Consider the following 15,031-nt stretch of genomic DNA (forward strand, 5'->3'; position numbering starts at 1 on the left):
AAAAAAAAATTTGAACAGCTCATCTTCTACAGCCTCTGGGTCACTCTTTATTTCTGGCTGCAAAGTGGGTTAACTGAGAATAAGTGGTCTTGTTCTGAAAGATTAGAGAGTTAGTCCAAATGGAGAGTTTGTTTTGTTTTTTTAGCTCCTTTCAGCTGATTTTTAACCACAAACCATATCAAAATTGAATGTGCCGGGGAAACATGGAGACTTTAAGAGCCAAATGGTGCAAAATTTTTCACAAAACCAAACTTCAAAAGTTATTAGCTGTTTTGGGGAAGCTGAGTGAAAGCCTACAGGGAATTCTCCTTGCCTCAATGTTCACGCATTTCATACCTGAAGGAAACAGAAGTTGCTTGAGTGATTTGCAATCCTCTCCACCTTGGCTTTAATTTTCCGAAGTTCATTGCATTTCTGCTCCAGGTGGGTCTTAATACCGTCAGCCTGGTTGATGGCCGCTCGCTCTCTTTGCTCCAGAAATTCTAGGACTTTGGAATGAGCCTTCTTCACTGCATCATGAAGTTCTTCGAATTGCAGATCTGTTGCTCGTTTTGCTTCTGCTACGGAGTTCTGCAAATACGCAAAAAGAGAGAATGGTTCTACCAAAATTCTGTAACATCTGACACTAATGATCGCCTTACCCAATAGTGAACCCATAACGAAAAAGGTCATTTGAGCTTGGGTATGCCATTAGACCACCAAGCAGACCAACTTTAGCCAGTTGGCATTTAGGACGTTTGTTTTCAAAAGGTTTTTGCAGAACCCAGATTTGGTGACTTCTGGGAATCCAGAAGAGTTTTCATCGCTTCAATTCTAGCATGGCAATGTCAATGAAATAGTTGACCATGTCCATCAAGACTCTCCTTCCTTTCTTAAATTTTTAACAATACGCCACCAAATTAAGTACTTCCAAAAGAAGGTCTACACTGGCTCCAAATACACCAGGTTTGACAAATTTCTGATCTACTCTTTTTGTAGAACAAATGGTGGATCTGACCATCAAACTTGACAGTGGAGTGATCAGCCTTAAATGGAATCTGTCAGTAGGATAATCCCTCCAAAGCCATCTATATGGGAATGTAGATCATAGGAAGCTGAATCAAGTGACTCCTTGATAGCCGCGATCCGATGTCTTATTCCACTGGAATCTACATTTTTTAAATATGTAAATGAGCTGTTAAGCTCTATGGGCCAGAAATAGATCTTCCTGAAAATCTGCCTCAAGAGCTGATTGTAAATGAAAGGGGCGTTACCAATGAGACATTTAGATCAGGTGATCAGACTCATTACATGGCTCACACCAGTTACACCCCCTTTCATATAAACTAATCTATTGAAGCAGATTCTCTGGGAGATCTATGTCCAGCCTATAGATGTTAACAGCTCATTTACATATTGAGAGAAATGTGAATTTCTTTGGAATAAGACACTGGATCGCAGCTATCAAGGCATCATTTTATTCAGCTTCCTATGACCTACATGACCATAGAGATGGCTCAGTAGGGTTGATCCTTCTGACAGATTCCCTTTAAAGGTTGTCCAACAGTGAGATCCAGTATAGGTTGCTCCAGAAGTGGTGTCTCCTCTGATCAGAAATCACAGCACAAGTACAGCCTGTGTTTGGCTGAAGCAGTCAGGGGACTGCTGCTGTTTTTTCAATGACATGATACCTTTAGTCAACTGATTGCTTCAGCCAATCACTGGTTACAATGGTGCCAAGACTTCTGAAAAGAACAAAGAAAAGTTTTGGAACCAGTGAGACCTCTGGAGCGACCTCCCCCGAATCCTGGGAGGCTCTGAAAGGTAAGTGTGCCTCAGTTTGTTATTTTTAAACAATCTACCTTAAAAAAAAAAAAAAAATGTTAACTCTCATCCAAGCTTTTTAAACCATGCACCACTTTGCTTTTCCTAGAAGAAGGTCTGCAGATGTCTTCAATTAGAACACTGGACTTTTTCCCCCCGAGAAAATGTCTCATAAGGCTAAGTTCCCACAATGAGCTTTATGGTAAGTTTTTGATGTTGCAGATATTCTGCAGCATTTCGGAATCCATTAAGATAGACTACTTGTATTTTTTCAAAAATACTCAGCGTCAAAAGCTCATCATGTAAACGTAGCCTTATGGTCCACAATAAGAAGGGACTTATAAAACAATTCTATTAAGTTCGAAATTTCCAAAACATGGATGCTTTCTTCCAAAAACAGTAGCACACTTGAAAGGAAGGAAGCCAAGCCATAATACCAAACAAGTTCTTGGTAAAAATGCAAAAAAATATAAATACATTTATTTTTTTAAATACCGTATATAATTCTGTACAACCCATACAAATGTGGATTTTGACTACCCCTCATGTTCTAATCAAGGTTTCGACAGATTGTCATCTCTGGTCACTTTTGGTCTCTCAAAGTTTGGCTGTCAGCCCTTGTGACTCCGTGGACAATTGGTCGGCTACCTGTATAGATGTTGTGTTTGCCTCCAATTTGACGATCGAATGTTCTGCACATTTCAGCTTCCAGTCGTATTCCGTGACTATCTCCTGAACTTCCAACTGGAGGAATGAAAGAGGATACAGGTTATTCACTGGGGCGTGCAAGAGTTTCCACTAAGGCATTTCAAATGAGTCTCCTAAGGAAATAAGGAAATCTAAAAGAAGCTTCAAACACAAAATTCATCCTGCCCAATCCCCCCCCCCCACCACCAACAGAGGCACGAGGTGAGAACAACTTAACTCCAATCTTAACCCATTCGCTGACTGGTAGGATTGTTTTCTTGTGATCTTTATTCAGGAGTGCAGAGTATCTCTTGATTGACTTCCTGCTTACATGGAGGAGCATGAGCTGAAGGTTGAGTTTGGGACAGCAAGACCGTGACACCGCCATTCCAAACGTAGCACTCAAATATTGATATCAGAGATACCGTTGTCTCTGTGGCTTCAGAGGAGCGTAGAGGGAATGAAGTGACCAGATGTAGCAATCTGGCCAGCTTCAGAGCAGCTCTTTCAAGCTGCAAAGCAAAGAGCTTGCAGGTGCTGCTCTCCTTTCTTACGAAAATGGCTAATATGGAGACTGCAGAGGTGGTCGGTAATCTAGGCTACAAAATGTAAACTATACAATTAAATATTCTTTCATTTTTTTTAATTTTTTTTTTTTTAATTTTACCCACCTAACAAGTTGAGACAAACCTGTCAATGCGATGAGCGGATTGCTTCTCGTGTCCTCAATCCAGGTCAGTGCACTCTGGCCACGGAAATGGGAGACACACAATTGCTGTGCTTGCGGGTTCCCCAGTGCAGCATTTGATTCGCCCATCTGGCGGGCTGTCATCTGTGCAACGCACAGGTGATGTCTCACCAGCTCGGCTAATCATAAGCAGAGTCTTTTATCCAGAAGGGCAAGGAAACTCGTGGGCTCCCATCTATGGCCAGAGACCTGGGCTGTGGCTATGAGGAGTAGTCCGCTCATCTCATATTGTTCCCAGATCAGGATGATGAATTAGTGGCTAATTGGCTTGGAATAATGGTGGGAAACTCCACCCGAAACCAATTAGGTGAGCGGTTCCTAATGATTGGTTGACTCATTCCCCATTTATACATTTCCCTCTGACAGATTGTTAGCTGGGCTTACCTTTTCCCGGGAGCAATGAATCAGTTCGCTGCCTTAGCCCTGTACTCATCAAGGCAAAATGGCTTCTAGGGGCACCATTTGGCATCCAGCACCTGAGAAAAAAGCCCCAGTAACCAGCCATCACCTACAGCTCTGCACTATCCTTATTACTGCAAGTTAAAGGGGTGGGCCGGCACCTAAAATGTATTTTCTAACCATCAATCCTTATACTTTAACCTCTTTTGTAATTTGCTTCATTACACGACACCGTATACTTCTGCCTATCCTGCTAATCACTAGATGTTTTTATTGTACTTCCTGTGATTGTATCATTTGAAATGAGTCTCAAAATGTGACATCGCAGGAGGCCAAGACTGCGCTTATGCAGCGCCCCAGAGTCCTGGTCGTTGCAGTACTGTGGCTCCGCCACTATGGGGAGCCATGGTGCGTCCGATGGCACTGAAGGAGTTCATCTGATCAGGTATCACAGACACCAATACATTTCACAGCCGGGCCTCCGGGGGGAGCTAAGGGTTCTATTCATTAGGCCACTCCCCACCATAGTGGGTAAACTGGGGGTCAGGCAGGAAGTTAGATCAGAAAGCTGACTGGATTGGACGAAGCAACACCTAGTGGCAGAGGGTGTTGTGGAGGAAGAGACAGTAGGGTCTCTGTCAGGGGTGGGATCCTGACAGAGGCTTGGCATTGGAAAGAACGTAACGGGTCCGCGCCAGCTCCGGGAAGCGGCGGGGCCCAAGAAAGGACTAGAAGCGAGATAGATTGTGCTGAGTGAGAAACGAGATCAAGCGATAGGAGAATTCCAGTAGGGGTCGTGCTGTAAGACCGGAGCAACACCCTACTGAGGCGCACTACCGGTGGCCGGAACGCCGAGGGAGTATTATAACATTCAGCTTCAAGCAATACTCTAAACAGCGGCAGGACAGTCAGTTTAAGGCGGGCTGTCTAACACATATCACCTATGAAGTCTTGGGAGGCAATTGCGGGAGAGGGGCGTCTCTAGGGTCCCGGAAGAACTCCAGGCCTACCCGACAAACGGGTGCCGTTCTAACTGTAACATCAGGAAGGGACGGACGATTAGAAGAACATCATTTAATCGAGTTGTGAGGGAACTTAAGAAACAGACACAACGGTTGTGGGGTACTTTCCGTAAGCACAGCAGGGAAGGACTACAACACATAGCGCTAAGAAGGAAGGCACCGATTTCCACCTGTGAAGTGAACTCTGGAAGTACCATTGGACCGGCCGGACTTGCGCAGCCTGGTGAACCGTATTCTGGACTGAGGACTCAGAGATCTCCAGTAAAGAGGTAAAGAGACTGCAACTTGGTGTCCTCGTTATTTACCGCGACCTGCACCCCACAACCGCACCGTTACAACACCACTTACTGCACCGGACGTCCCCCCACTGACAGACAGGGCCACGGACCGGGTCTAGCCACCGTGACAACCCCAGGACTGAGACCCAGAGGCCCGGCTCCGGGTACCCCTCGGCCCTGCGGCGGTGTGGGGGCGCTCCACTTACTTCCCAGCAATGTCTACGGCCCCTCCTGGAACAGGACGTCACTAGGAGACAGTGCTGTAGATACTCACTAAATTCTTGCATCGCCACCCCCTCTGAAAATGTCCTGGATTCCAGTGGTGGACGCTGTGGGAGAGGCGAGTGCAGTGCCCGCTCTCTGCTTCTATCTCTACCACAAAGTTGTCGTCTTCATCAGGCGGCGCTGCGCTCACAGCTTCTATCACTGCCCCCTTTGAAGGCAGTGGTAGAAGCTGTGGGGTGGTGCTGGTGTCACTCACTGTTTCTATCTCTGCCCCTGATGAGGTCTTCTTACACAGAAGCTACAGAGGCGGTGGTAGGAATGGAGAGTCGGCGCTTCACTCACATCTTCCGCAGCATCCATCACCCAAGATGATTTCAGAGGTAGGTGAGCCATGAAACTGTAGTAAGTAACTCCAGCAAATCATGTTCCAGGAGGGGCGATTGACACTGTGGGAGCGAATGCAGCCCCTGCCACCTGCGACGTCATGTTTGAGACTCCTCAAGTGAAACATCACAGGAAATAAAGTATAAGAAACAAATTTGGGGATTAGGTAGATAGGGAGGAGTGTAGGGGAGAGGGGAATACACTGCTCAAAAAACATAAAGGGAACACTTAAACAACAGAATAAAACTCCAAGTAAACCAAACTGTCCACTTAGGAAGCAACACTGACGGACAATCAATGTCACATGCTGTTGTGCAAATGGAATAGACAACAGATGGAAATTATTGGCAATTATCAAGACACAATAAGGGAGTGGTTCTGCAGGTGGGGACCACATCTCAGTACCAACGCTTTCTGGCTGATGTTTTGGTCACTTTTGAATGTTGGTTGTGCTTTCACACTCATGGTAGCATGAGACGGACTCTACAACCCTCACAAGTGGGCTCAGGTAGTGCATCTCATCCATGATGGCACATCAACGCGCGCTGGGGCAAAAAGGTTTGCTTTGTCTGTCAGTGTAGTGTCCAGAGTCGCTACCAGGAGAACGGCCAGTACACCAGGAGATGTGGAGGGGGCCATATGAGGGCATCAACCCAGCAGCAGGACCGCTATCTCAGCCTTTGTGCAAGGAGGTGTCTAAGAATAACCCGGCACTCAAAAGGTTTGTGAAAAACAGAAAATACAGTTTAGGCTACTTTCACACTAGTCCGACGGTACGGGCCGTCGCAAACAGTCGGCCCGACGGACAGTGTGTTAAGTAGCACAACGGGGGCAGCGGATGCAGTTTTTCAACGCATCCGCTGCCCCATTGTAATGTCCGGGGAGGAGGGGGCGGAGTTCCGGCCACGCATGCGCAGTCGGAAATGGCGGACACGAAGCACAAAAAAAGTTACATGTAACTTTTTTTGTGCGGACGGTCTGCCAAAACACGACGCATCCGTCGCATGGCGTCTTTGTGGCCATACGTCGCTAATGCAAGCCTATGGAGAAAAAAAACGCATCCTGCGGGCAACTTTGCAGGATGCATTTTTTTTCTCCAAAACGACGCATTGCGACGTACAGCAACCGACGCTAGTGTGAAAGTAGCCTTATTCTTATCCAGACACAGAACCAGTTTGTTGTTGAACGTTTTAGGTCCCAGGAGGACCTTCTTCAGAACAGTTCAATTTATCTGGAATGTTAGGATAATACGTATGGCCAGTAGGGGAGTCCCTATGATAATATTTAAAGGGAACCTGTCACCCCCCCCCCCAGTCGTTTCAAACTAAAAGAGCCACCTTGTGCAGCAGTAATGCTGCATTCTGACAAGGTGGCTCTTTTAGTTCTGGGTGCTGTAACTAGAGAAATAATCAGTTTTATAATTTGTCAGAAATACTTTGTCTTCAGTCAATGAGTCATTTCCCCCCTGCTTTAGACGCCACACAGCTGTCACTCACATCTTCTTGGCGCCGGGCGCCGCCTCCTCCTCACCGCTGTTTTGAAAATAGCCGGCGCCTGCGCTCTTTTCCCCTGCCTGGTGCAGGCGCAGTGAGCGCTGCCAGTCTTTCCTCATATGCAGTCCAGCTCACTGCGCCTGCGCGGCCGCCCTGCTTGTGAATACCAGCCCCGCAATGTGAATAAATCATAAGTCACTGCGGGGCTGGGATTCACAGGCAGGGCGGCCGCGCAGGCGCAGTCAGCTGGGCTGCATACCGTATATACTCGAGTATAAGCCGAGATTTTCAGCCCAAATTTTTGGGCTGAAAGTGCCCCTCTCGGCTTATACTCGAGTCACGGTCGGCGGCAGGGTCGGCGGGTGAGGGCGCTGAGGCATACTTACCTGCTTCCGGGGCTCCTGGCGCTGTCCCTGCAGTCCCATGGTCTCCGGATGCCACAGCTCTTCCCCTGTTCAGCGGTCACGTGGGACCACTCATTAGAGAAATGAATATGGACTCCACTCCCATAGTGGTGGAGCCGCATATTCATTTCTCTAATGAGCGGTAACGGTGACCGCTGATAGAGGAAGAGGCTGCGGCACCGAAGACCAGCTGTCCGGGGGAAGGAGCGGGACGCCGGGAGCAGGTAAGTATTACATATTCACCTGTCCGCGTTCCACACGCCGGGCGCCGCTCCATCTTCCCGGCATCTCTCCGCACTGACTGTGCAGGTCAGAGGGCGCGATGACGCATATAGTGTGCGCGCCGCCCTCTGCCTGATCAGTCAGTGCAGTGCAGAGAGACGCCGGAACTGGACGCTGAGGAGCTGCAAGCAAGAGAGGCGAGTATGTCATTTTTTTTTTTATTGCAGCAGCAGCAGCAATGGCACAGCTTTCTATGGTACATCTATGGGGCAATAATGAACGGTGCAGAGCACTATATGGCACAGCTATGGGGCAATAATGAACGGTGCAGAGCACTATATGGCACAGCTATGGGGCAATAATGAACGGTGCAGAGCACTATATGGCACAGCTATGGGGCAATAATGAACGGTGCAGAGCACTATATGGCACAGCTATGGGGCAATAATGAACGGTGCAGAGCACTATATGGCACAGCTTTCTATGGTACAGCTATGGGGCAATAATGAACGGTGCAGAGCACTATATGGCACAGCTATGGGGCAATAATGAACGGTGCAGAGCACTATATGGCACAGCTTTCTATGGTACAGCTATGGGGCAATAATGAACGGTGCAGAGCACTATATGGCACAGCTTTCTATGGTACAGCTATGGGGCAATAATGAACGGTGCAGAGCACTATATGGCACAGCTATGGGGCCATAATGAACAGTATGGAGCATCTGTTTTTATTTTTCAAATTTACCGGTAGCTGCTGCATTTTCCACCCTAGGCTTATACTCGAGTCAATAAGTTTTCCCAGTTTTTTGTGGCAAAATTAGGAGGGTCGTCTTATACTCGGGTCGGCTTATACTCGAGTATATACGGTATGCGGAAAGACTGGCAGCGCTCACTGCGCCTGCACCAGGCAGGGGAAAAGAGCGCAGGCGCCGGCTATTTTCAAAACAGCGGTGAGGAGGAGGTGGCGCCAAGAAGATGTGAGTGACAGCAGTGTGGCGTCTAAAGCAGGGGGGAAATGCCGGCCTCCTTGACTGAGGACCAGGTATTTCAGACAAATTATAAAACTGATTATTTATCTAGTTACAGCACCCAGAAGTAAAAGAGCCACCTTGTCAGAATGCAGCATTACTGCTGCACAAGGTGGCTCTCTTAGTTTGAAACGACTGGGGGGGGGGGTGACAGGTTCCCTTTAAGCTATCACCAACACTAAATGCAGTGTATAGACCTGGGGTAAGTAGTGCACTAAGGCGCTTAGAGGATCCGGTGGTCAGCACGTAGTGGAGCTCCAGCGCTGGTGGCGTTCTGTGTCGCCGGGGGAAGCGCGTTGCCCCCAGCGACACAGAACGCCACCAGCGCTGGAGCTCCACTACGTGCTGACCACCGGATCCTCTAAGCGCCTTAGTGCACTACTTACCCCAGGTCTATACACTGCATTTAGTGTTGGTGATAGCTTAAATATTATCAGAGGGACTCCTACTGGCCATACGTATTATCCTAACATTCCAGATAAATTGAACTGTTCTGAAGAAGGTCCACCTGGGACCAAAAACGTTCAACAACAAAACTGGTTCTGTGTCTGGATAAGAATAAACTGTATTTTCACAAACCTTTTGAGTGTCGGTTTATTCTTAGACATTTGCTATTGAGGGTTGGATACCCTACTCAAGCACCAAAACTCATATCCCCACAGAGTGCCGTGTTTATTTACTTTATTTGTGCAAGGAGGAACAGGAGCGGCACTGCCAGAGCCCTGCAACATGACTTCCAACAGGCCACAAATGTGCATGTGTCTGCACAAACAGTTAGAAACCAACTCCATGAGGATGGTCTGAGTGCCCGACGTCCACAGATGGGGGTTGTGCTCACAGCCCAACGCCGAGCAGGATGCTTGGCATTTGCCACAGAACACCAGGATTGGTAAGTTTGCCACTGGCGCCCTGTGCTCTTCACAGATGAAAGTAGGTTCACACTGAGCACATGTGACAGACGTGACAGAGTCTGGAGACGCCGCGGGGAGCAATCTGCTGCCTGTAACATCCTTCAGCATGACCGGTTTGGCGGTGGGTCAGTAATGGTGTGGGGTAGCATTTCTTTGGAGGGCCGCATAGCCCTTCATGTGCTCGCCAGAGGTAGCCTGACTGCCATTAGGTACCAAGATGAGATCCTCAGACCCCTTGTGAGACCATAATGCAGGACAATGCCAGACCTCATGTGGCTGGAGTGTGTCAGCAGTTCCTGCAAGATGAAGGCATTGAAGCCATGGACTGGCCGCCCGTTCCCCAGATCTGATTCCGATTGAACACATCTGGGACATCATGTCTCGCACCATCCACCAACGTCACATTGCACCACAGACTGTCCAGGAGTTGGTAGATGCCTTTGTCCAGGTCTGGGAGGAGATCCCTCAGAAGATCATCCGCCACCTCATCAGGAGCATGCCCAGGCATTGTAAGGAGGTCATACAGGCACGTGGAGGCCACACACACTACTGAGCATCATTTCCTTGTCTTAAGGCATTTCCACTGAAGTTGGATCAGCCTGTAACTTCATTTTCCACTTTGATTTTGAGCATCATTCCAACTCCAGATCTCTGTGGGATATTAGTTGTGATTTACGTTGGTCATTTTTAGGTTTTATTGTTCTCAACACATTCCACTATGTAATGAATAAAGATTTACAACTGGAATATTTCATTCAGTGATATCTAGGATGTGGGATTTTAGTGTTCCCTTTATTATTTTGAGCAGTGTATAATAAAAAAAAAATATAAAAAAAAGTTTGCCATTTTCAGAGGAAAAATACTGATAATTGTCATCACGTTTCGATACGGTTTGATCAAACAGTTTTAACATATTCACTAACTGCCACATCCCTGCATACAGAGCATAAACAGAATTCTGTTCTCATCCGAACCTTCTCCCCATCTGGATACCCCGACATTAATAAGTAGTTTTCGAGTTTTGGAATCCTCACATCTGAAGGATAATTTGCACCTATGGTAACTTGTCCGTTACGTAGCTACTTCATCTTATAACGTTATCGCCAGCGATTACAGATGTGGGAGCATACTCGAAGATATGAGGGTCAGTGAGCAATATTTTTGATTATGAAATCGGAGATAGACTTGTGCCAGGAGCTTAAATATCAAAAGTGACATTTAAGGGGTGGGTTTTCCATTTTTCCAAAAAGATGGTCACCAAATAATAGAACTTTTGTAAAACAACAATAGTCTAATAGAAGTCACCCTTAAGGGCTCCAACGTGGACTCGCTGGTACTATTTCTGTGACAGGCTATGTGCCCACGTTGCGGATTCGAGTGCTGATTTTTCCGCACCGTTTTTGAAAAATCCGGAGGTAAAACACACTGCGTTTTACCTGCGGATTAACTGGATTTCCTGCGTTTTTTGTGTGGATTTCACCTGCGGATTCCTATTGAGGAGCAGGTGTAAAACGCTGCAGAATCAGCACAAAGAATTGACATGCTGCGGAAAATACAATGCAGCGTTTTCGCGCAGTATTTTCCGCACCATGTGCACAGCGGATTTGGTTTTCCATAGGTTTACATGGTACTGTAAACCGCATGGAAAACTGCTGCGAATCCGCAGGCAAATCCGCAACGTGTGCACATAGCCTTAGTGTTTTGGGTGCAGCGGTGACATCACATTGACAGCTTACCTCACCGCTGCAGCCGGTCACGCAGCTCTGCAGATATAGACTACATGAACCAAGTAGGGTAAACACCAGTCGGATATTGTTATTTTATACCAGTTCCATCATTTGGGGACCATTTTTTAAAAGTGAAAATTCCATATAAAAGGAATCCGTCAGCAGGTTTTTGCTATGTAATCTGAAGTGCATGAGGTAGGGGCAGAGACCCTGATTCCTGCAATGTGTCACCAGGTTTCCTGCGTGCAGCAGTTGTAATAAAATCACAGTTTTCTCTGCTGCAGATCTTTGAATACGGAGCTCTGTATAACCCCATCCACTCCACTGATCGGCAGCTGTCTGTGTATTGACAGAAAGCTGATCAGTGGCGGTGATGTTCGGACCAAGAGGCATAAGACACCTAGTCCTGTAGTGATAATCTCCTGCTGATAATACACTTTTTTATTGAAAAACAAAATAGTCTAGTATATGATACATTACTGAAATCAGGCTCTCGACCCCTACATAATTCTTCTCTCAGATTACATAGATAAACCTTGGTGACAGTATTTCTTGTTTTTTAATTAATGGAGTTTTTCCAGGCAACACACACTATCCAATTATATGAAGCAACAATTGGGTTAGTATTAGTGTCCTGCACAAGGCAAATTAGTTGTTTTTAAGCATGTTTATGTACTATATGACCAGCAGTGCATGCTTTTGCAAAGTATTATAGTAGTTCTATTCTTGTACATAGGAGCAGTATTATAGTAGTTATATTCTTGTACATAGGGGGCAGTATTATAGTAGTTATATTCTTGTACATAGGGGCAGTATTATAGTAGTTATATTCTTGTACATAGGGGGCAGTATTATAGTAGTTATATTCCTGTACATAGGAGCAGTATTATAGTAGTTATATTCTTGTACATAGGGGGCAGTATTATAGTAGTTATATTCCTGTACATAGGAGCAGTATTATAGTAGTTATATTCTTGTACATAGATGCATTATTATAGTAGTTATATTCCTGTACATAGGAGCAATATTATAGTATATATATATATATATTTTTTTTTTTTTCTTATTTATAGGGGGCAGTAGTTATATTACATTTCATGAATTTGGCACCTTAAAAACGTTTGAACTTCGCCTTCATCTCAGGGTTTGTGACTATAGATAATGACAGTCGTTTTCCTTGTGAACAAGACTCATCATGTCAGGCGTTGTCATCCGGACACATCATGCACACGCTTGTTCAGACATCCATAAATTTTAGAACATTTTGACTATACACATTCTTTAAATGTATACATATCTAACTACCCACATACATGAAATGTTCAATTTTTTTATTTTTATAAAATGCATCTTAGGATATATTTGAAAAAAAAAATAAAAAATCTGCTTTGTTAGACATTTAATTGTTACACAACTCCTGTTCCTTCCATGTGTTTTGGGGGTATCACCTGCTGACATCACTACAAGGGCAAGTAAAGAGGATTGTGAACGAAAAGACATTCTTCCGTATAACAGTTGACAAGTCCCATTTTGCCCATTTTAGGACCGCCGACATCACTTTAAGGTCTTACCTCCACCTGCTTTCTTGCTTTTGCACAAGGAATCGGGTCATGGTCTTTGTGGTCTCCCGTGGCACACTCTTCACAAATACACATCAGGTGCTCCTTACAGAACCACTCCAGGGGTTTATTATGGACACTACAGGATCTCAAGGCGGCATCATTCACAGGTGGCACCAGCTGATGGGAGAGCAGCTTGGGGTTATCTATGTGGGGTCTGAGGTGGGCAGCGCAGTAATTGACCATACATGTAAGACAAGTCTTCAAAGCCTTCACTTTGGTCTCCATGCAGAAGTCACACCAAACCTCATCACCAGTCAGCGCCTCAATTTTCTCCATGGATGGATCATTTAATATTTTGGATTCTCCACCTGCGGAGCCATTTAGCGTTCTCATCTCGTCTACGGAGCGGCTTTTGGCCACCTTGCCCTCCTCGTGGTTGGCCATGGATGAGATTTCCACGCAGCTTTGGCATTTGGAGACTGGCTTGGAGTTTATCTTTGTTTCAGCCATGTTCAAGTAACTCCCAGCTCCAGCCACAAACTTTTCTTCTTTCTCTCCAGCTGAAGATCAGGTTTACAGAAGGCCACACCTGACTGAGTAACCGAGCCCGAAGCATTTAACCGATTGGGTTCCGGAAAGCAGTGCCAACAGAGAATCCCACATGACTGGGCTTCCTTTTTTCCAGTCATGCATTCCTTTTTGGCAAACAAACTGTGTGTGAATTTTAGCAATGGCAAAAACAAGGACATGGACAATGCTGACATCAGCTGGTCTGCAAGAAGAACAAGCCTGAGAATTTGCCAAGTGTAAAGTGCAGAATTCATTCTAACCTTGCTAGATAATAAAAGCATGCAAATAAAAAGTGGCGCATTCCTGAAATTAAAGGGATCCGGGAAAGCTGAAAAATACCCCCGCGTGATCACACCCTTTGCCGTATACAAAAAGGGTAGTTATTACGCCATTTTTTGAATCATTCCTGAATCGCTTGGGGGGGGGGGGACATCCCTGGGTGGTCCCAATTTTGGCAAGTATTTGATCACTTTTGGTAACTGTTTCTCCTCACTGTGGAAATTTCCACCAACCCCCATAGACATTTAATGGAGCAGCCAGAATAGTACTGCTCTTCCTTAGGGCAATGCAGAAGAAGGGACATGTGTCATGGACACCTCAGCTGCTCCTCCTGTTCTGAATGATTTGGGAGCTCCAGTAAATTGGTCATTATTATTGTCCAGGAGTAACCCCACCCTGTCCTCAGGTTGTCAGGAGTATTGTATGTCAGACCAATTTAACTCAGTGTAATACCAGACACAACCTGTGAACATGGGTGGCGCTGTTTTTAGAAGAAAGCAGTCATGTTATTGTAAATCCTGGTCATATGCTCATCTGAGGACCAAATCCTAAGGCTGCACCACTTAGACTTTCAGAGTAAATCATTTTTTGTACAGATACAAATCACTAAATACATCAGTGTCCATATATTATGTGTTTGCACCTGATACCGGTGCCGGAGGGGTAATAGCCCTTCTGGCCATGCACAAGTCAGGCTGTAATAACGTACTTTAGAACCCTTTTTAAAAGGAGACCTTACAAATTTGCAAATGGTGTGACTTGCTTTGCTTCATCTTGACTCCATGTTCTTGAGATGCGGATTCCATCTGTAGGACCCACATCTATCAGACGCTTATGTCATGCCCAGGGGCGGATTATAATGGGGTCAATCTGGGTGGTAGCCCAGGGCCCAGCGGTGTGGGGGGGCCCTCGGCTACCGCTCAGATTGCCCACCGCCAGTCAGGGCATTACTGCCCTGACTGGCGTATAGGCCCGGTGGGCAGAGGGGGCCCGCACTGGGGGCAATATGCTGGAGACATTGGGGGCAATATGCTGGAGACACTGGGGGCAATATGCTGGAGACACTGGGGGCAATATGCTGGAGACATTGGGGGCAATATGCTGGAGACACTGGGGGCAATATGCTGGAGACACTGGGGGCAATATGCTGGAGACACGGGGTGGGGGCAATATTGGAGACACTGGGGCAATATGCTGGACACACTGGGGCAGATTGCTGGAGACACTGGGGCAGATTTCTGGGGGCAGATTGCTGGAGACACTGGGGGCAGATTGCTGGAGACACT

The 15,031-nt window shown here is 46.3% G+C and overlaps 1 protein-coding gene across 1 annotated transcript in view; it reads right to left on the reverse strand.

The window, feature by feature from the left end:
- TRIM16 (tripartite motif containing 16) overlaps positions 1-13,516 on the reverse strand; it is a 31,482-nt gene extending 17,966 nt beyond the window's left edge. The window contains exons 1-3 of the mRNA XM_077253587.1: positions 12,906-13,516; positions 2,452-2,547; positions 337-570 (exon numbers count right to left, since the gene is read on the reverse strand). Of these exons, the coding sequence (XP_077109702.1) occupies positions 337-570; positions 2,452-2,547; positions 12,906-13,406 (831 nt within the window). The 5' untranslated portion in view covers positions 13,407-13,516. The remainder of the gene's footprint in view (positions 1-336; positions 571-2,451; positions 2,548-12,905) is intronic.
- Between the last annotated feature and the right edge of the window lie 1,515 nt (positions 13,517-15,031).

The sequence above is a fragment of the Ranitomeya variabilis genome, chromosome 4, assembly GCF_051348905.1.
Source record: "Ranitomeya variabilis isolate aRanVar5 chromosome 4, aRanVar5.hap1, whole genome shotgun sequence".
In the NCBI taxonomy this organism is placed as follows: Eukaryota; Metazoa; Chordata; class Amphibia; order Anura; family Dendrobatidae; genus Ranitomeya; species Ranitomeya variabilis.